The 21,484-nt window shown below is 42.5% G+C and overlaps 1 protein-coding gene across 1 annotated transcript in view; it reads left to right on the top strand.

The window, feature by feature from the left end:
• The window catches only part of arhgef28a (Rho guanine nucleotide exchange factor (GEF) 28a), a 50,837-nt gene extending 43,988 nt beyond the window's left edge, over nucleotides 1-6,849 (top strand). Inside the window, exons 35-36 of the mRNA XM_053411267.1 lie at nucleotides 468-753; nucleotides 4,298-6,849. Coding sequence (XP_053267242.1) covers nucleotides 468-753; nucleotides 4,298-4,473 — 462 coding nt within the window. The 3' untranslated portion in view covers nucleotides 4,474-6,849. The remainder of the gene's footprint in view (nucleotides 1-467; nucleotides 754-4,297) is intronic.
• Nucleotides 6,850-21,484: the final 14,635 nt, after the last annotated feature.

The following is a 21,484-nucleotide window of genomic DNA, read 5'->3' as shown; positions in this document are numbered from 1 at the left end:
TTTTGTTTTCTGAACATTTTCCTGTTATTTTATCACAATGGTGTAAGTTTGTTTGGTTTGATTTAGTTCTCGATTGGTAATTTGATGCTCTAAAAACACGTTGAAACATCATAATTGACTTGATTGGTCGAGCCTGTGGATCGACTACAGATGTCGGTGTGACCAGTGCAGACTGTACCTCCAATTGATGTCACCAGTGCAAGATGGCAACACTCGCATCTATATTTTAGATTCATTTTTATACAATGAAAGGAAGGGAAGACCATCTTTATATACAGTGCTATCATTACTGATTACAACTAGGGGTCAATGGGGGAAATGGTCCAGCTATCAATTTCCATTCTCTCTAAAAGTGCTCATATTTAAAAAATATACAATTTCTCTGAATTCACGTTTCACATAGTGGTTGATATTCATCCGTTCTGTCTGTCGCTGAATGTGACCGTGACATCTGTTCGCCCCCTCAGGACTCGGCACCCGGTCAGTCAAGAGACCTCGGCGGTAACGGCTCCATGTTTGTGAACGAGGCCGCGTTCGCCAGCACCAGCATCAACAACCGCCACGTCCACCACAAACAGAATGACCCCAGCAAACATAATTGTCTCAACACCCTGCTGGCCAGGTCCAACAGCAGACAGCCCCCCATAGCTAAGACCCCCCATAGTCCTCACTCCGACGCCCAGGATTGGATGATGGAGACGGGATACCTCTACAGCCCTGCAGGGAAGCTGGGACTGCAGCACAAACCCCCTGGTAAGAATTACTCACAAGTCAATGTTTTCTAAAAATGGTGTCATTACAATTTGCTAAAATCTGTGAATATTTTGATTTATCCGTGCAACAGTGCGCAACCCAAAATGCTAATTTTGCTGTCATGTGGGAAGTAAGCTGACATTGAAATATCCACCATAGAAAGCATCAAGTGGCTCAATTGCTAATTTTCATTAGTGGTTATGATTAATATCCTGTATCTCAGAGCTAATGGTGCAGCATTACGCAGCTTGAGTGCCTCTTTTATTGCACAGTGGGACGTTGTTTTCATAGCGGCTCAATGTGCTTCCTGTGAGAATGTAAACAAACCATCTGCCTGCACTGGTTTCATCCACGTATGTGAGAGCATACTGTATACACACACACACACACACACACACACACACTGCTCTCAAGGCTGTATACCCGGTGAGGCCTTGTCTGTCCTTCCTCTCTGTTAATCAATGTCTCCTGACAAAGAACCCCCCCCCCCCCCGCCCATCCTCCCCACCGGCTCCACCTGCACCAGCAGCGAGCCGGGGTCCCTCGCCTGCCAGAGCAAAGGAAAATCAATGGCCTCTCTATCTATCGACTGGCGGACAACAGCATGTGAATCACAGTTCGCGGGCGATGGCTGACTGATTGGGACATTGATCTTGAAAAATCTTTACAAAACTCATTACAGCATGACTTGTCATCGCATCAGGCGAAAGGGGTGGGTGGGTGGGGGGGGGGTTAAAGGCGGGGACTGAGAGATGTAGACGAGGATTCATCTGGGCTTCGCTCGCGAGGCGTCGGCCGCATTCTCAGGTTTTGTCCGTGCACATTCCTAATCCATTCACGCACACGCTCGTGCTTACATTCACGACAGGCGCGGGGGGGGGGAATTACAGGTTACAATTCGACTCAGCCCGTGGGAAAATGGGTCAGTGTTAACTGCAGCTGATGTGGACTTCCTGGTTTTGTTTGCCAGCTACAGGCGGTGCATTCTCTTCCTCATTGATCAGCTTATTAACCTTTCCTCATTATTGAGCACACACAGGTCCCAGTGAAACCCGAGTCACTTGTTAACAAGCCCGGGGCACATACTTGGCTGCAGCCTGCGATGCAAGGTGCGTTCCAGCTGACATCTACTCACCATCCACTCCCATGAGGACCTGCAGTAAAACAATTATAGGAAACTGAATAAAACTTCCAATCTCTGCATCATTTCTATTAGTTTTAACCCTGTAAAAAGGAGTCGTTTTTAGGATTTCCTGTGCACTCCAGACTTTAAACGCTTCTCAGCGACCACATAGTTAATCACCCTCCGTCTGTGGTATGTAGGGGAACCGGGTATCTCTTTGTTCCTGTAAGAAGAAGATGAACCTCTTACAAATGCAAATTCCCCAACGTGCCACCGGTCCCACGGATTAAAATATGATCTCACTTTGCATCGTCACCTGAGCATGTGAGACATTTTCTCATGCATGCATGCACACCTACATACCCACCCTGTTTCCATTTCCATAATTTGTCCCGGCTCAATGTAATCTAGAGGAACCAGTTGCATGGAATTCTCTGAAACGACTTCTCATCTGATAAGTATTCTTTTTTGTTGCTCACAAAGGATGAGATCACTACAAGTTGAGGAGAGGGATGAAGCTGTGTGTACAGTAGACTAATTATTATTGTATAATGGGCTGCATGGTGCACCAACCTGCTTTGTGACTGTGTAACAAAGCTTTGAGCTGCACGGTAATGTCTAGATTTCCTGATCAGGACATGTCTGTGTTTGACCAATCAGGACAATTAACATGCTGAAACGGATGAATAAGTCAAACTGATACACACTCGCTTCACTAACATCAGAAATACCTTTCAAATGCATTTATTTTGTTACTGTTGTTGTTGTTTTCAAAGTTCAATGCTTCATAAGTCGTTGTGTATTGTTTAATCCTCTTCCCCAGACTGATCACATAGACTTGTGAAAAGAAAAGCAATGGATGTGCATCGATTTCAAATGAGTTGCTATATTTGATCAACATTATTTAGCAGGAGCTACATTTACACCTTTCTAACAACAAGGATAGAGACCAACTGAAGCCACATCACCAGCTTTTTGAAGATTATTCACATTATTATCCCGCAGCTGAATTTCACTGTCGATTTTTTTTTAACAAATGCTAATTTTGTAATTTCATTGCTTTCTTTAAATAGCATCAATTTGATGTCATAATAATAATTCTGAAATCCTACTCAGTGGCGAAATCTTTATGATGTGGCCGATGTCTCGTATATCAAAGTTCAGGCCTATGCGGTGGCTCACAGTGCTGCTCTAACAGACTCTTATACAATGAATCAAACGGAGACACTCTCCTACAGGGACACAATCAGGCAATTTATAGTTCACGCCATCTGTTGCCATGACAGCACACACCTGCCCCTAATGCTACATGGTACCCGCCACACACACAGAATCACAAGCACACACACACACACACACACACACACAGACACATGTGCACAAGAACACATTGTCTTTCAGGTAATTGAATAATAATGTTATTGCTCTTACGATGAGAACACTACGCCCCGAAGCTGGAAATCTAATTTTGCTCGAGCACACCTCACACACACCCTGGTGGTTCATCCTTCCTCGTTTTCCTTCCCCTGGTTTTCCTCATCTCGTCTTGTCGGCCGTGAATGGGCGCGTAGGCAGGTGTCATCGGATCCCGCCCGTGACGATTGATTGGGCTGACAGAGATAATGATAAACGTGACAGCTCTAAGTACAGGGGGACTGATGGATATCCAGAAGATCTTTCTGGTCTGACTTTCCCTCTCGCGCGGGAGGCAGCAGCTGTGGCAGATCTATACGCTGTTAGCGATTAGACAAGTGGGCTAAACAATTAGGCCGAGCTCATTAAACAGTGGCTACATGTCCCATCCTGGTGATTCTTTGTCCGTGCTTACTAAATGATGAAGTCTCTTTAGTTATTTGTCTGGCAGATGCATTATCAGTGTCAGTTGCTGTATTTCTTCTACACGCCGTTCATCTTCAGCTTATAACAGATGGGTGCAGATCTCCATCACAGCAAAAACATTCACGGAATAACTTCCTGTTTGGCAGTTTGTTTTCAATGTAAAAGCACAAAGTTTTTGGGTTACAGAGCTTTTATTTTGAAAAGTTGCAAACTTAGGTCTGAAGATTGTTTTTGTTTCCTGACAGACATGCAATATATGAAAAAATAACACCAGTTAACTGAAATATTAAAGCTTATATACAAGCCACATGCATGATGAGTAATTAAGCAAATTCAGTTTCATTTTATGAAAAACAGTGAATCTTCACTGCAGATAAACCAGGCAGGATGAACACAAAGTTTTCTAACTTCCCTCTGCATCACAGAATAAATTGTAAAACAGTTTAAGGAGGACTTGCTAATGACGAGGAATAATTCTCAAGTAGCTCCCGAGCAGTAATACAGGACAAGAGAACAGGCAGGTTTAATAAAGTCACTGCATTACCTATAACAACATTGATTTGTTTTTGTGTGCCCACACAGATCACAGCAGTCACAGCTACATCGGGGAGACCTGGTTGTCGAGGGCGAGTGGAACCGATGTGTATCCGGAGCTCCCGCATCCCAGAGACCCTCAGCTGGACCTCAGTGCGCTGGTTTCCTTGGAGACTGACAGCGGGGGGGAGGAGGGCAGGGAAGAAACCATAGTGTACCTCTGAATATCGATAAATACGAGACTCTTAAAAAGCCAACCCAGCACTAGGAGGAAGATAGAGACATTAATGGAGGCCAAAGCACCAAGGAATGGATCGGGCGGCCTCAGAAAGCATTTCCCTGTAAAAAAAATGTTTTTTTTTTCATTTTTCTTGTATATTTAAAAGATTGCTGTGTGGTCTTTTTTTGTGGGGTGGAGAGTTACTGGAAACACAGAGAGAGAAACTGAGATAAGGAAACTGAGGTTGTTTCAGACTCAATCTCAGATGTGTCATGCACCTTAACTCAAAGCCCCACCGGGTGTTCACTGTCTCTTTGCTTTCTGTTATTTGTGTTTGTGCGTGTGGTCTAAATTGTCTGCCTGGGCCTCTGCATCCGTTCTTTTCCCTCTCACCCTTCCTCAAGTCCCACATATCTCATCTCTGGAGCAACATATTTATTAAATGTACCACAGTGGGGGAGAAAGTGTAAACCCAATATCAGCAAAAGCATCAGGCTGCATCTCTCCAGCGGGGGATTGTCCTGCCATAGAGTAAACTGTCTCTCTGTCACTTATCAGACAGGCTCTGTTTATGTACGAGCATAATGCAGAGAAAAAACCATTAGAATTGAAAGATGAGGCAGGACAGCGTCGGTCCCAGTTATTCCGGGTTGCCTGTAGCCATCATTTACTTCTCTTTTATCGGAAGAATGTTTTTTCTTGATAGGAAAAATAAGCTCAGATGTGGATTTTAAGAAAGATGTTGCAGCTGTAGTAATATCTCTCCGGTTTATCACTGCGCAGCATTTCCACCACAAAGGCCTGAGAAAGCATCTTTTCAGCACATCTGCACAAAGTAAAAAAATGTTGTGTTGCAAAAGTTTTGTTTTCTTTTATTCCTGCTTCATATTTCTTGGGATAGTAATGTCTGACAGTCAGTTGCTCCTGCACTTGAAAAACTGCACTTGAAAAACGACAACAACAGTTTACCATTACATTTTGTACAAATGTTCATACACTCGCACTCACTCACACTCATCCCACAAACATTTGTGTTCACCCCAGGATGAATTACAACAACTTGTCATCGCTTCACTTTTCATCTTTAGCTGCATGTCCAGGTGAAACTTTGTATTTTTGTCCACTACTTTGGTTTAAGCCCAAATACCTGCACATGCCATTCCCTTCAGATTCACCTGTTCTTTATCTGTAGTGCTTATTATCACATGCGATCATGCAGATATGTTATTTGAAGATGGTGAACTCTGTAAACATTTGACCTGCTAACCATCAGCATGGTAGTATGAACATTGAGAGTGTTTTTCTGCTGATATCTGCATCACATCCAGGCATGGCTTTAGTATCAATAGAACCTTTTTTATTTTCATTTTCTGCCTTCACTTAAGGAAAAGACCATTAAACTTCATCGTTATTTGTAAAGGTGAGGTCCCACATATGCGAATGTTTCAGAGATGAACCGGGGCCTCCCGTTATCTTTCACTCTGTGAGAGCAAGGAGGCAAATTAAACATCTGCTTCCTCTGGTAAAGTAATTCGGAGTTCAATTTTACTAAACTTTGGTCAGCGATATTCACTTCACATTTGCGAATGTGTGACCAAGTTCTTATTCTTAAATTATCACCCAGTACAATATGAAGTTGTACCTGAAACACCTCATTCTTACACTTGAATATTCACATAGTCCATCCATTAGCTATAGTGCTTATCTTTTAGCGGGGTGGCAGGGCGGCTGGGGCCAATCCCAGCTGACATTGGATGAGAGGCGGGGTGCACCATGGACGTGTCCCCAGTCCAGCACAGGTCCAACATACAGAGACAAACATCAATTCACTCGCACATTCACATCTGCCGTCAATTTAGAGTCTCCTGCTAACCTAACCGGCATGTACAGTATTTGGACTGTTGGAGGAAGCTGGAGTACCAGCATGCAAACCCAGACAGACACAGGAAGAACATGTGAACTCCACACAGAAAGGCCCCGGCCGGCCGGCAGGTTCCGATGCAGAACATCTTATTCACGTTGTATATTTACTTCTTATTGCTCATCAGGGTTTTTGATTAAAAAGGTCCCTGCAATGCTTTAGGTGTTTTTAACCAACACTATAAAAGATGAATTGAATTAACATTGCAGTCTTCTAATGGGACAATAAGGCAGTGGCAGTGTTTTGATGTGATTTTGGTACCGTGTCTATATGTGTGTGTGCTTTTATTTATTTATTACATTACAAAAGAGTTAAACTGTTTGTGCTTTGTGGAGGGTTGTATTCTAAATAGGAGCGTGCCTGTGTAAACTGATGAAAGGGTGTTTTTCTTGTTGTTTACTCGTGTGTTATATATGCAGACACAGCTTTATTGATAAAATTACTTTTGTCGAACTTGAATTGGTGCTTTGTTTTTCTTGAGGTGAACACAGCGTTTCTCGATGGAGGGCGTTAATACAATAATCCAGCAAACTGGTTGGAACACAAACAGAACGTTCAGTTTGGGTACAAATATCACGTCTTTCACGTGCGTGGTCTGAATGTGAAGCGGTGACCATGAATGTGCTGCACGTCCCGGTGGCAGCCGTGACAGGTGGCAGACAAGGTGTTCAATCGTTACCGATTTCCTGTCCGGCTGCACCGCTGAAGTGCAATCAAAAAACACCAACATCAGTATCGGATTAAAGCGATATGTTGTGTAGCGACAAACATGGCGCGATAACAAAATGCTGGGCTGCTGCATTCTCAACGCATAAAGATTGTAAACAAGGAAACTCAAACTCGTAAAAGCTAAAAATAAAAACTGACTCCTCAACTGGAGCTTCCTCTGCCCGTCATGTGTGTGTTTTGTGTTGCTTTTTCTCTTTTTTGCAAAAGAGCAGATGCCTCAGATAAACTGGGTCTATAGATCACCTTATGTCCCCAACTACTCTTCAAACACCCATTCTATTCCCTTGATAGCTACCGTGCTCATTCGTTTTAGTAGCTCATCAATTTCTCTGCTTTGCTAAATTGAATTTTAATTTAATTCACACAGGTAGATCTCAAATAATCCATGCTTTAATACTCATTTATACTAATTAGCATATGGATTTTACGGATTTGGCTCAAACCTGAGAGGATCTTTGAGTGAAAACGAGCTGAGGTGGAATCACACTGGTTTAAGTACATACCGGTATTCAGCATTTCCCTTATTCCCATCCCATCAAGACTTAATCATAACCGTCAACAAGCCAGCAAAGTGTGAGCATTTATTTTGATGATTTTTGATAGCTTACTTTCTAACTGTCCATCTATTTGCTTTGATTTTGACTGTAAATTACTACTCAAAAAAATCTGTCACTTTGCACTGACAGCTTTAATTCATTTAGATGTCCTTAACAAAACAGATGAATTGTGTGAACAGAAATGTGGCGTTCCCCAGGGATTGATATTTGGGCTTCTGTTCATTTCCCGGCTTGCTTCCTCGATACCTTGAATTATCCAAATTGACAATCAGTAAAAGTAAAAGTAAAATCTATTACGATTTGCTGCCAAACAATTCCCTGAAGAAAATGCCCTCCCTCCCTATGATCAGGTAAAGAACAAAAAACATAAAAAGCCTAAAACCATCAAGGATTTGATCCTAGTGGAAAGTATTTGCTGTGTATCAAAAGCTTGGTATCTTATTCTTATGTGTCACAGACTGCTGCTTGTGCCCCAGGACTATTCAAAACACATTAATGAGGCTGACCGTTGTACTGGCTCTTCCCCTATTACCATGATTGTAGGCAATGTGATTCTCTTTAGAGATTATCCCACATGCACCATCCTCTCTGCTGTAAATATTCACTAACACCAAATCTGCGGCTTAATAGTCCCAAACACATGCACCATTTACCCCAGTTTGAGTAGCATGCTAAAACACTGATGCCCATGTTTTAGGAAATTACATTTTTTTTATAAATTTTCGTCTGTAAATAAAATATTGAAATGAACCATTATTACATTTAAAAAATCAGAGAGAATAAAAAAATCCCATTGATTTATGATTGGCTGGTTTACTGCTCCTTTGCTTTTCTAGGCCTCGTTCGCCATCTGACACCTCCCTCTCTCTCAGATCTTACTAAGAGTTATCAGGTGTTCACACCCATTCTCCATTTCATGAAAATGAAACCCTTCAATATGCAAACAGACATACATCATATGTTTCCTCAAACGCTACTAATTACTTCCCAGTTGTTTGTTGTGTATATATTTTATAAGACCAAACCCAAAGCGCTTCAGATTCGCTGAATCCTCAGGAACCCTCCAGGCCTCTGGGGTCATCTGGGACTGCTTTGCTTTAAGTTTTAAAACAACATATAAGAGTAGAGGCCCGCAGTTAGTTTCTCTGCACCACAAATCGGGAATAAACTTCTGTGAGATCTGAGGTCTGCTCCAAATCTAACCCTGTCATAATCAATGTTGTTGTGTTTACCACTACTTTACTAAAGTTTAAGCTATTTTTGCACCCTAACTTGAACGAAATTTGCTGATGTTCAGTTTCTTATATTATTCACATAATTAAGTCTTGCTCTTTACCTTTGATTTTCATCAAGCATTAAATATTTCAGTACGTTGTCCTTCCTTGTGTCAGCGCTGTTTTTCCACGCCGTTCTCTCTCTCTCTCTGATCTTTTACACTGAAGAGCACATGGAGACGTGGTCGGACCTCTGCTTGATCCTCCTTGTGCATCTGGCAGCCGTTCAAGGTTCCATCAAACTTATCACCTCCGCCGTTAAAACGGAGATAACACTCCTCTCCCTCCGCTCACGCTGGGCCTGTGGTGGAATACCTCACCCAATCAGTTGTGAAAGTCTCTGTACGTTGCGGTGAGCAACCGTTTTGCAAATCATTTCATGGTCCAGATACTTTCATACATGTCCCTGTGTTTTATGTGCGTCGTCTGCTTTGGAGGAAGTCTGTCAAAGGCCCCAAACAGCCGTTTGAGTGGGGGTGACTGTTTATGTGTGAAGGTATGGAAAGTGTGGAAAGGGGAAGAGCACATTTTGGCTACAACACAAGCTCTTTGTACGCATGGCCACAGGGACATGGCCGGGTACGCACCTGTGTGTTTTTCAGTGTGACAGGTGTTATTGCGGCCTCTCGTACAAGGAAGTAAATGCCAGTCAGCCATCTGGATATTTCCAGCTCGGCAGAGAGTCTCTGATATCATTCACTGATAACATCACACAGGCTTTTTATTCCCTGATAAGCCGGAACAGTTTCACATCTCAGATCTCTTTTTCATTCACTAAACCAAACTCTGCACATTTAAAAACGGAATATGTGTTAAATACTTAGACTTTTAGTACCCCCCCCCCCCCCCCCCTCGGCCATGGCCTGTGTGGATTCAATAATCATAAGTTGTTCCTTTCTCATTAGACTGGAAAGAAACCCCAGTGCTGTCTCCCCTAGTTGTTTTTTAATGACCCCAGTGGATGGTAACCAATGCCACAGAAGGAAAAAAAACGATAAATGTGAAACTTATTATCGCTGAGTCATCTGCCTGGGTGAGGCATGCACTGCTACGGCCATTCCCAGGGGACAGTGTAATGATTTCTGTAGGCGCACAGTATAAACCTGCCCAGCCCAAATATAAATAATAGCCATTAAAGCTTACACCAGTAAGGAATGCTTTCATGAGAAACCTGAACAATATACAGCACATATACAGGTTATTAGATTTCTCTTGGGGAGAAATATAGTGACAGGCTAGACTCAATATATGGACTCCTGGAGGAGAACATCTACAGTGTCTGGAACAACTTACTGTGTTTTTTTATTTCTTTGACTTTCAGTAAGAGTGCCAGGCTTTTGTTTTTTTTCCTCCACTTCCAAATCTTCCGGAGTAACGCTTCACGATCCTTATGGTTTGTCTCTGCAGCCTTTGCACTCTTTCCAGAAGAATGCAGCTTTATTTTAAGTGCACACAGGCTCTGGTCCTTACTTTCGACCCTGGTTTTTAATTGGTTTCACTCGTCACGTCCCTTTAAAGTCACGGTCGTCTCCGGCAGCCGTGTCAAGACTTAGTGCAATGCTGTTTAGCCCAAAATAAATGCTAATTATAGCATTTTTACATTAGACAGCTTCAAAGTCACGGTCACCAGCCGCAAACCGACACCTTGAACCAAAGGCATGCAGGTGAGACACATCAGTTTTTTATAACACATCGTAGAGAAGTCAGAAAAGTTATTTCTGTATATATCTTCCCATGCCTCGGAAAAAGACATTGGTAATTCCTTTGCGCAAGAGTTAAAACCACGCCTGTGTTTCCAGTTGGCTCTAAAATGATATTATAAGAAGGGTCCTGTATTGAAATACCAACAGTTTGGCTGCTTTTTCCTTTTGTCTGAGCATCAAGAGGCACATAAATTCAAATTAGTCCAGAAACTGATAGTTATCCAGTAACAAGCCACCGCAGGATAATCACAACTGATTATGTGGAAGTGAAGAATAATAAAGAATGTGTACAACTAAAATAGATTTGACACAAGACGCCCGTGTTTGTTTGCTTTTCCCTTCATTTCCATGCAGTCTTAAAGCCAAGTTGGATGTTTCAGAGCTTCGGGGAAAACACATCTATCAGCTGGACAGCGTTACGACTTGGATGTTGTTTTTATTAGCTGGAAAATGGCAAATATGTTCCCTCCGCGTGACGTGAATGCAGCATTAATTACCTCGCCAACATTGTTATTATGAGGCTGCTTTTTAAATCTCTAGCAGCGTGCCTACAGATGAAATTAAAAAAAACTAAAGAATGATGTCTAAAATGTACAATAGTGACATAAAGTCAGTTTGTTTTCTTTTCAACGTTTTTTCAGGCTCATCCAAACTAAATGATATGGTAATAATTACGTGAAAATACACAGAGATGCTGACAAGCTGCTATACTCTGCCACATGTGAGATAACGTATTAGAATCACATAAACACATTTGTAGATTTATACACCCATCAGGTATAAATGGTGATGGTATAATTATCTTTGAAGTTACTTAGCAGTAAATACTGGTTAGGTCATTTGTTCGCCACATCTGAGGCACATCTGCAGCTGGTAGTGTCACTCCACATTGAGAGATGATGATGTGACACATGGTCTGATTGAAAGCAGAGGTCATGTATTCAACACTCACATGCAGAACATTCACACTCATTGATGTAGGTTAAAGCTGGGGTTGGTAATCCTTGGAGAGCTGGAAAAAAGCATCCAACCGATACATCCCACCTTCTCCTATTGGACCTCTCATCAAAGCTACGCCCCTGAAACACAATAACATGCACCAACAACGGCTAATAGTTGAGTTAGTGACATAATTCCATCTGTTCCAAATGAAATGATTGGTCAGGTTTATTATAGTCAGAGTGACAGGCAGCGACAGCCTTTTTTTTTCTAATGAGACAACTTTATATATTAATGGCTATGCGGATGTAAAGAGGATTTCTACAATTCTACCGTTAAAAAACTGAGTAGTAATATTATAGACAACGCTGCGTTTCTGTTTTATATTACATTGCATTTAGCTGACGCTTCTTATCCAAAGTGATTTACAATAAGTGCATTCAACCATGAGGGTACAAACCCAAAACAACAAGAATCAAATAGTACAATTTGCTTCAAAAAAGCCAAACTACACAGTGCTACTTGTAAGTGCTGTATAGGTACAACTAAATATATATATTTTTTTTTTAACCCAAGGTAAGAGATGCGCTTTTAGTCTGTGGGAGAATTTGTGTAGACTCTCTGTTGTCGTCAATGGGGAGCTTGTTCCACCACACAGGAGCCAGGACAGCAAAGAGTCATGATTTTGTTGAGTGGTTCGCTTTCAGTGAGGGAGCAGCAAGCCCATTGGCAGATGTAGAGCGGAGTGGACGGGCTAGGGTGTAAGGTTTGACCATGTCCTGGATGTAGACTAGACCCGATCCGTTCACGGCACGGTTTTATGAAATGAATGCGAGCAGCCACTGGTATCCAGTTAAGGGAGCGGAGGTAGGTTAAAGACCAGTTGAGCTGCTGCATTCTGGATGAGCTGCAGAGGTTGGATAGCCCTAGTAGGCAATCCAGCCTGCGTCTGATCCCTGTTTACAACCCTCCTCTCTACACTATAGTCTGATACTCTATCCACTTGCATAATGCTTTCCTACTATGAATAGCCGACATTATTAAATCTTTGTAATTCTTTTAAAATTGCTAGAAAAAGAAGAGATAAGTCTGAGGATGCTACTGACAGAAAATGTTTACAGCATCTGTTATGACACCTATTGGAGGCATTTCTGAACACTATAATTTTTCATGACATGTTGTTTCTGAGTATACGCCGCCTGCAGTCCGTCAGCGCCGCTCCATTCTTCCTGTCAGCAGGGCCATCAGTGGTTCCTGTGATGCTGTTGGCACAACAGCACTGCAGGGACATGTGTAGGTGTGTGTTAGTCTGCACGCAAAGGAGAAAACTGCACTTAATCATGAGTGTGTGTGCTCAGAGAGAACGTTTTTCTAAAGGTGACTTGGGGTGGTCGTTAAATGCCTCCTTTAATTGCTGTCTTGGTGGTTTCGCAGTGGAGGGCAGGGGAGTGCTCTCACAGGCATACTGACACAAGACCTGTACCTGTCAGCACTTGAGGAGCGTGTGACATGCGTGTGATGGGGTTTCGTGAGAGCGCTGGGATGAGCTGTTCACTCTGATCCTGCACCGTGACAGTGGGCTAATCCTACTCAATGGGCTCACTCATTAGGCCGACCCACCCACCTGCTTGTCAATGGGACCCTCATTTTCTTTCTTTGTCCCACTGAATTGTATAGCCCACTGTCAGGTGTCCACTGAGCGTGTCAGCACGAGGCGGCGCAAGCTCTGGGTAAGGGAGAGTATGGGTTGTTGTGTACCAGTTACAGGATGAGTTATAAGTTAATGTAACTGATCAGATGCATGATCAACGGATGAGATTGAACTTTGAGAACATACAGTACAGAACAAGGCTAAAAATACAATTGAGGCAAAAACATAATAAATGTATCAAATGATAACGTTAAAAGAGAATACAACAGTATACTCTGCAAATAGCAAATGGAAATTTATTTAATTAAAGTATAAAAGAAAATATCAATGAATACATGAATTTGTACTTTCTTTTCATCCATTTATTAAAATATCCATATTAAAACAAAGGCCCAACAGCCCCCTTATGACACATTTCCATTCATTAGATCCTGATTTTTATTTGGATCTGCATCACATTGCACATATACAGTAACAGTGCCCTAAACTGGTCTGATAATTTTTTTACACGAATTATTCTCTGAAAAATGTATGGAAATGGTGACAAGCTCCTATCTTACAATGTTGAGGAGGGTGAAACAAAAAAGAGGACTGGATGTCCCCTTTGATCCAGATCAGCACCGACATTGAAATGGCTTGTTCCTTGGCTCACGCCCCACCCCTCCACAAAATGTCATGGAAATCAGTTGAGAGGTTTTTGGGTAATCCTGTTAAAAAATAGACAAACAAACAAATACAGACAAAAACACAACCCCCTCGGGACGTTAACTAAAGTGGACCCAGACTTTTGGAAACCAAATATATATATATATATATACAAAAACACGTCTCCTGTAAATAATACTTACGGAACTATTTTGTATGTAACTTCCTTCTTTGTCTAAACTTCTGCTTTATGTTACAGGAAGGAAACAAACTATCATTACAGATATCATATAATATTACAATGAAGATACGGTACATAATAAAAACATATGGCGACATTTTCTCTAATCTGACAACACTAGCATCATCACAACAATAGTACATGGCCGTTTCTACTATACGAGAGGCATCATTTATGTTTATCCAAAGCGAGAGCTCCCTGCGTATTATATTATAACTGGGGAAGTGTCAGTCAGATACAGCAGAGCTTTCAGGAGGAGTCCGAGTTTCTCAGTGTGATGAGGAGCACTCAGTCATTAAAGTAGGTGAAAACAAGGTCAGTCCACACCTCCATCCGCCCGTGCACAAACAGGAACCAACAATTAGAGCTCTCAGAGGTCATCTGCTGTTACTCATGGGCACTGCAGCCTTGTGATCAGCCGAAAAGGTGGGAATTAGTGATGCGCCGTGCGTCAGCTATTTAGGCCATAGAAGATGAAACAGGTTGGAAACGCCTCGACTGAAGTGGGTCATCATAGACATCCTTTCAGCCACTCGTCCAAAACTCAGTTTGACATCGCTGAGGGGAAATGAATGGCTGAGAGAACTTCAGAGATTTATCTAAGATCTTTTTCTTAGATTAGAATTCGTTGATCGTCCGGTGTATGAGATCACATGCGAAACTCAACATGACTGCACCAGTATCTGACCCTTTTTGTTTGGGATGCAGCGCTATCCAGGCTGCTCAGATCACCGTGTGTCACCTTCAGCTGTGCTGTGCGTTACATCAGCTCCACACACCACAGACTAGCAGCAGCTGGGATCAAGGCAAACACACTCTTGTCTCCCGAGTGATTAACTATGTCCTCTAATTTTAAAGCTGCGTCCTTTATTTCACGATAGGAAGCGGCAAGCACTACTTTCCCCTTTGATTTACAGCAACCTGGTGTCATTTAAGGTTAGGAGGACGGGGCTAAATGGATAGTTTGCATATTGTTTGAATTGCAAATGAAGTGGAATGATGTAAGACTCTGTGTTTAGGCAAATGCTATTCTCTCATGGATCCAGGATGCACAGCCAATGTGTCAGGGGTTGGATGCATTTAAACACTGACTTAATATATGATGATTGGCTGCTGTTGTCGAGTATCAATCAATCAATCAATCAAATTTTATTTGTATAGCCCATATTCACAAATTACAATTCGTCTCATAGGGCTTTAACAGGGTGTGACATCCTCTGTCCTTAACCCTCAGCAAGAGTAAGGAAAAACTACTAAAAACCCTTTTAACAGGATAAAAATACATAGAAACCTCAGAGAGAGCCACATGTGAGGGATCCCTCTCCCAGGACGGACAGTAGGTTTCATTCAGTCACAAGAATTGATCTGACATGAGAAGACCATTTCAAAAAATGTTAAAACCTAAGGCCCTGTTCATTTCCAGCATTAACATGTGTCATAGGTGATTGGATTCCAAGTGGTCAGCTCTAAGTTCAATGAATCCAGAGTGACAGCTTGTGATCGGATCTCACCTCCCTGTTGTATATGCAAATTAATATAGAAATCATTTCTGTTCGCAAATACTACTCTACTGTAATCCATCTCTAATCTGTTGGAGGCAGAAATCAAAACAGTTTGCTTCAGGTAAACCAAACCACCCAAGATGTTTAATGCAGTTTATATAATATCTTTACGGACTTTCCAAAGTTCCAAAAGACATTTAGCATTAAGAATGAAACTTACTGGAGACAGGTCCTTCCACCGCTCCAAGCTAGCAGGTCATCAAAAAGGCCAATGTTCAGCCTCAAGCACGACAGTCATCCAGATACAGCTCCTGGAAAAGACTGTGAAATCCTAGTGTGCGCCCCCGGATGGTCTGGAGGAGCAGGAACTATAGTTACCTCGGCCAGCATTCCTCCGGTCCTCCTTTCCAGAGGAGAACGAGCTAATATTCCTGGATTTTGTTTAATCACGAGGCTCACATGAGTAAATTCGGATGGTCCTGGATCCAAAGCTAGCGCAGCTCTAAGTGGCTGTACTTATGGGATCAGTTGTGCTTTGCGTTGAATGCAAAATGTCATCATGCTGATATGGAATATGATGCTGGTGTGTAAATATTTTCCAGCGGAGTAAAGTTAGTTCTGTTCATCCTCTTTAGGAATATCTGGACCATTGTGATGGTGATCCATCCAATAGTCTCACTCAAGAGACTTCAATAACACCTAAGATGATAATAAAAACTTGTGTAAGTAATTTATATAAATAGATTTAGAACCATTACTGTTGGTACAACATGTCATGCCAGTCATTGTAGTGGATGAGGGATATTTGGTACACTCTGAAAAGTTGAACCTGCTGGTGGTGCTAGCATAAAAGCTAGAAGAAAACACAAAACCAGGATGATGAATAACTTGTGTCAATCCTTTTAATAGTTGTGTCCATGATTCACTATGAACCTCATTCATAGTCTACAGGGTAAGTTAGGGGATTATCAAAGTCACTTGGACACGTTGTCATGAACCATGGATGTCCCTACACAATATGTTGGAAGTCCATCCAGTTGTGGTTCATTATTTGTATTACTTATGTCTGGAGCATAGTGGTGGACCGACCCACTGACAGATTGATGACTCGGCTAAAAGAGACTTTATAGAAGTTTAAAAAACTTGGAGCTCTCTGATCTTTGGATGTTCATAACTTTACAGTGCATTATGAGTATTACAGCTTTTCAGTGCCAGGACACAGCCACTGAAACATGTGTTTCTACTTTGTAGTTCGACAGAGTGATGACCAACTCTGCTCAGGGACAGTTCCTAGCAAAAAAGTGTGGAAATCGGAAAACATTTCATTTTGATATGGCCCTTCCTGTTGGCTAACCTAGCATAGACCACCACCACTATACACATGTGATTCTGTCAAGCTGACCGATGCCTGTCAAATAATTGAAAAAATGTAGTTGATGTCACTCAATGTAAAATTATTTTAAGATCGTATTGGTTGTTATTAATGAAGATTAGTGTTTTACATCCTCAGGCAAAATTTTACATTCCATTTCTGCGGTTAGAAAAAGTTGCAACAGGACACAAAGATAATTTTTTAAAGACGCAGTTAAGCGATTATAATCTCGCAGATGGTATATTTCTGATTTACAGACTCTGGTTGGTCTTGTGAGATGAAACTCATTCGGCCTGATATTAATGCTCCAAGTTTTCACTCTTTTGATGTCTTTGATGTGATTTCTCCTCCAGAGGAAACGGGTGCTCTTCCCTTTCCACTCTGACAGGAGATATACTGTAAAAATACTCTGAGCTGCACACACATACACATACACACACAGACAAATACATACACAGTTATATCCATCTAATCCATTACTCCGGCAGTTAAGGCAAGAGAAGGATTGGGCCTCATTAAAAGATTTTGGAGGCCAGAGAGGAAGAGGGATCAGACTTTATTTGATAGCTCGGGGCTGGGGGGCGGCCTACTTCAATCACAGAACAATTGCTGTAATATCACAGTCCCTCTCTGTATTAGCTCCCCCTCCCCTCAGCTGAGCCACTGAGGCTCCATGTTTGTTTGTCGTTCACACTCCTCTTTACGATCGATGTACTATTGTTACGCTGCGAGGCATTCATCAAGTTATTTGTCTGATATTAAAAACACATTTCAGAGCTTTGTAGCACTAAACGCTGGTATCCTACGCCCAGTCAGCGACAGCTGTTCTGATGCACTCTTATTAACTGTTTGGTTCTAATATTCAGGTTTATCTATAGGTTCAGTTTTATTTTTTAACCCTTGGATATAGTTCATTGGAACTTTTTCAAAAGCACATCAACAATGACACAGAAAATATGAATTAATTACAAGCAGGAAATAGGAGCCCAACAGAATACGTGTGGCCATACAGGCTGCTGTTGCTTATCAGAAAGTTACATAATGTTGCTTTAAACCACAACCAAGTAACTTTGTGACTGTTGGGGCCGATTTGGTTGGGTTTACGGCAGACTTCAGGTGGGAATGCAAGATGGACAAGCAGCTAGTCATGCAGACAGTGATGCGAGACTGCATATTTTCTGGATTCAATAGATATTTAATTTGAAAGGCTGTGGTATCTTTTTTCAGTTTATACATTTGACCTGTAATTATTTTTTAAACGGTGAAATCATTTGAGAAGCTTATCGAGAATGTGTTCCGTCCTGGTCGAGCCGTGGAAGATAACGTAACTGCTGAACTTTCTGTATCAGGCCCACCGAGGTTCGTATTCATCGATTTGTGCTCGGCATTCGACGTGAGAGATGAGAGATATGAGGTGTAAGAGGAGTAACACTGATGTCTCGGCTCGCGTACAGGGCTGTTGCCACTCCCCCCCCCCCTCCCCCCTTCTTTACAAAGGTGTTGAAAAAGCCTTTCAATTGAAAATGTATCAGCGTGCATCCAGCTTCATATGGACAAGGGGCACACCTCTACCCTGAGCTCCATTTGAATTTCGATGACAGTTATGTTTAAGCAGTGACGTGCAAATTCTGACACGAGGCCTCAATTACTGAGCGCGCGGCGGTTTCAGGGGCCAATTAGTTCCACAAAGAGCAACTGAAGAGGATCCTGTTCGGCCGCCTTCTTTTCTGCCAAACAAGGAGCGACCGATGAAGGCGAAAGTGCTCGCAGTGGACCCCCTTTGGATAATTAATCTGCCTTTTTAAAATGTGTGATAAAGGAAAAGGTCCCCCCCCCCCCCCCCCGCCCCCTGGAATCTGTTCCTTATGTTTCTCTTGTAAAAAAAAAAAAAAAAAAAGCACACGTCAGGACTTTAATTGAATTTTTATGGCAATGAGCTAAGACTCTAAATACATGTGTTTACCACGAGAATATGGAAAACCCTCCCAGCGTGACTCACATATACGCTTAACTTAGTGACCTTTAATGAGAGAAAAGCATTTAACAGCCACTGGATTCCCACAAAGCGCCATTAAAAGAAACTTTGATGCATGAAGTTGCGGCCTGTTAAAGTTTTCTCATTTAAAGATCCTCATTTAATAAGAAATGGACACCCACATGGTCAAGATAGTCTAACTAGTGGCTGGATGGTATTTTTTAATGGCCTAATTCATTTAAAAGAAAGAAAAAGGCACAAGCAGGGACGATACATGTCTTCCACGTAAAAAGGATGGGATGGGTCTTTTTTTTTTTAAATGCCACGGTAAAAAAAAATCTGTAGAGATGAGTCCCGTGGTGGTTATTCATTGAAAGTTTGTCTTTCAACTCCAGTGACTGATACAACTCAGCTGTGCACCAGCATCACTGTGCAGCACATGCTAATCCTGCGATTGAATGTTCGAAAGCAGGGGAGGACTGTGTTGTCTGGAACACAATAGAGCATCTGCATTTCATTATACGAAAAGGAGGTATGGAAATCCAATAGCAGCCGTGCCTCTGGGTGTGTGTTTGTGTGTGTGTGTATATGTGTGTGTGTATTCATATGCACCTGGCACACATTTGATGTTTCTGCTGTTTGTGGTTGTTAAGAAAAACAGCAAACGAAAAGCATTTTCTGTGTGTGTGTGTGTGTGTGTGTGCGTGTGTTTGTGTTTGTGCGTGCACCAATACATCCCTGGGTCCCTGTTAATCGTTGCTTTTTTTTTTCTCCACTTGAGGACACAAGGCACTGTGCTGCTGTGGAAACCAAATTTATTCATGAAGCACATAATAATCCGACAGTAGATACGAGGTGGGAAATGGGAAGTCCTCCTGAATGGTGATGGGCCGCTGCGTGTCCTTGGTGCCTCCGTGGCTCGGTGGCGGGGGACGCAGATGGATACACTCACTCTGAACAGGCTGACTGACAGCTCCTGTCTCTGTCGGCGTTTAATTTACACACCCGGCTGTCTGGCGCTGATAACGCTCGGTGATATTACTGCCGCGGCGGTGGTGACAGAGGAGAGGGGAGCAGTGTTTAATTGTGATTCATCTGGCGGTCACTCATCAGTCGCGGCTGTACGCTGCCGCCGCGGAGAGAGCAGGGCCCGGGCTGGCTGCTGGTGATAGATGATGGGTAATGAGAGTGTGAGAAGTTCACGTGTCATACAAGTCATCAGGGCCCATTCCACCTCCCCGGAGTTGGTGAATCACCTCCTCGCGTGTCGAGGGGAGAAAGAAAAGCGGAAGAAAGACACCGCGTTTTAATATGGGGGAGAGCGCTGCCTGCGATCCATCAGCTGGTGGAAAATGTCTTTCCCAGAGTGCAGGCAGATGGAGCGCAGCAACAACACAACGGTGACTCACTATGACGGGGCTTCCTGTCTGGAAGTCTAGCCTTTCGCTCCTCAAAGATGTTTACACCAATCTTTCTGAGATTAGGTATTCCTTAATACATGTTATTTAGTCCCCCCCCCCCCCACACCTGATTGTGGCCGACCTCTGTTATACACACATAAACAGGTGACACGGAAGCGATGCTTTTATGGAGTCGGGGGGGGAGGGGAAATGATAAATGGCGTCAGGGGCACGCGCCGATGTGAGAGCGGCGCCATCGATCACCTCTGCTGTGTCATGGCGCCGCATTTAATGACGATCTCTGAGCAGAGAGGGGGCGGAGACAGGGGTTTGTGACCGTGGGCGGCTGTCAATCATTTTCAAATTCAAACGTCTAGAAGATGGTGTCCCGGGAGAAATTGAGCATGATGTGAAAAAATGTAAATAGTCACTCACAAACGCTTCAGCTTGCAAAATGATAGCAGATATACAGTGTCGTAATAAAGCAGAGCTGCATCACCACCGGGAGACGTTAGGTGGAATTCAAAGTGTGACCGAGGGAACCATACAGAAGTGCTGGTGGATGAAAAGCCGCGGCAGTTTAGTAATAAAACTAGTTGCAGATCATATTAGATAATTACTGTTTATTACCATTCTTATATTTCTGTTCATCACGTGTATGGTCTATGAAAACATTGCACTCGATTTAATCTGGGAACATGGCAGCGTCGTCACACAGGGCAAGAGCACACGGGTCACACAGGTTCTAACCAAGCCAACAATTTATCCACATGTCACTACCACTTTAATTTGAGTTTTAAACTGAGAAAAACTTCACACAAAATCCCACATTCCTCACAACTAAGGCAGGTAGGGTGATTCAGAAGCCCCTTTTCCACTGGTCCAAAAAAACCACGAACTTAAAATGACTGAAATGACTCTAATGGGTTTTGCTTGAAGGGTTTTAATCGGTTCCGGCTCCGATCGGCAGCGATTGAAATGTAACACCCAGGTGAACGCGCTACTTTGGCAAGACGGCGCTGTTGTGCAATAGTAGGAGTAGAATTGACGTTGGCTAATTATTAATAATCATGAAATATGATTATTAAAATAACAATTATTTCTTA

Source organism: Pleuronectes platessa, chromosome 19 (genome assembly GCF_947347685.1).
Source record: "Pleuronectes platessa chromosome 19, fPlePla1.1, whole genome shotgun sequence".
NCBI classification, from domain to species: Eukaryota; Metazoa; Chordata; class Actinopteri; order Pleuronectiformes; family Pleuronectidae; genus Pleuronectes; species Pleuronectes platessa.
This window is presented reverse-complemented; position numbering and strand designations above follow the sequence as displayed.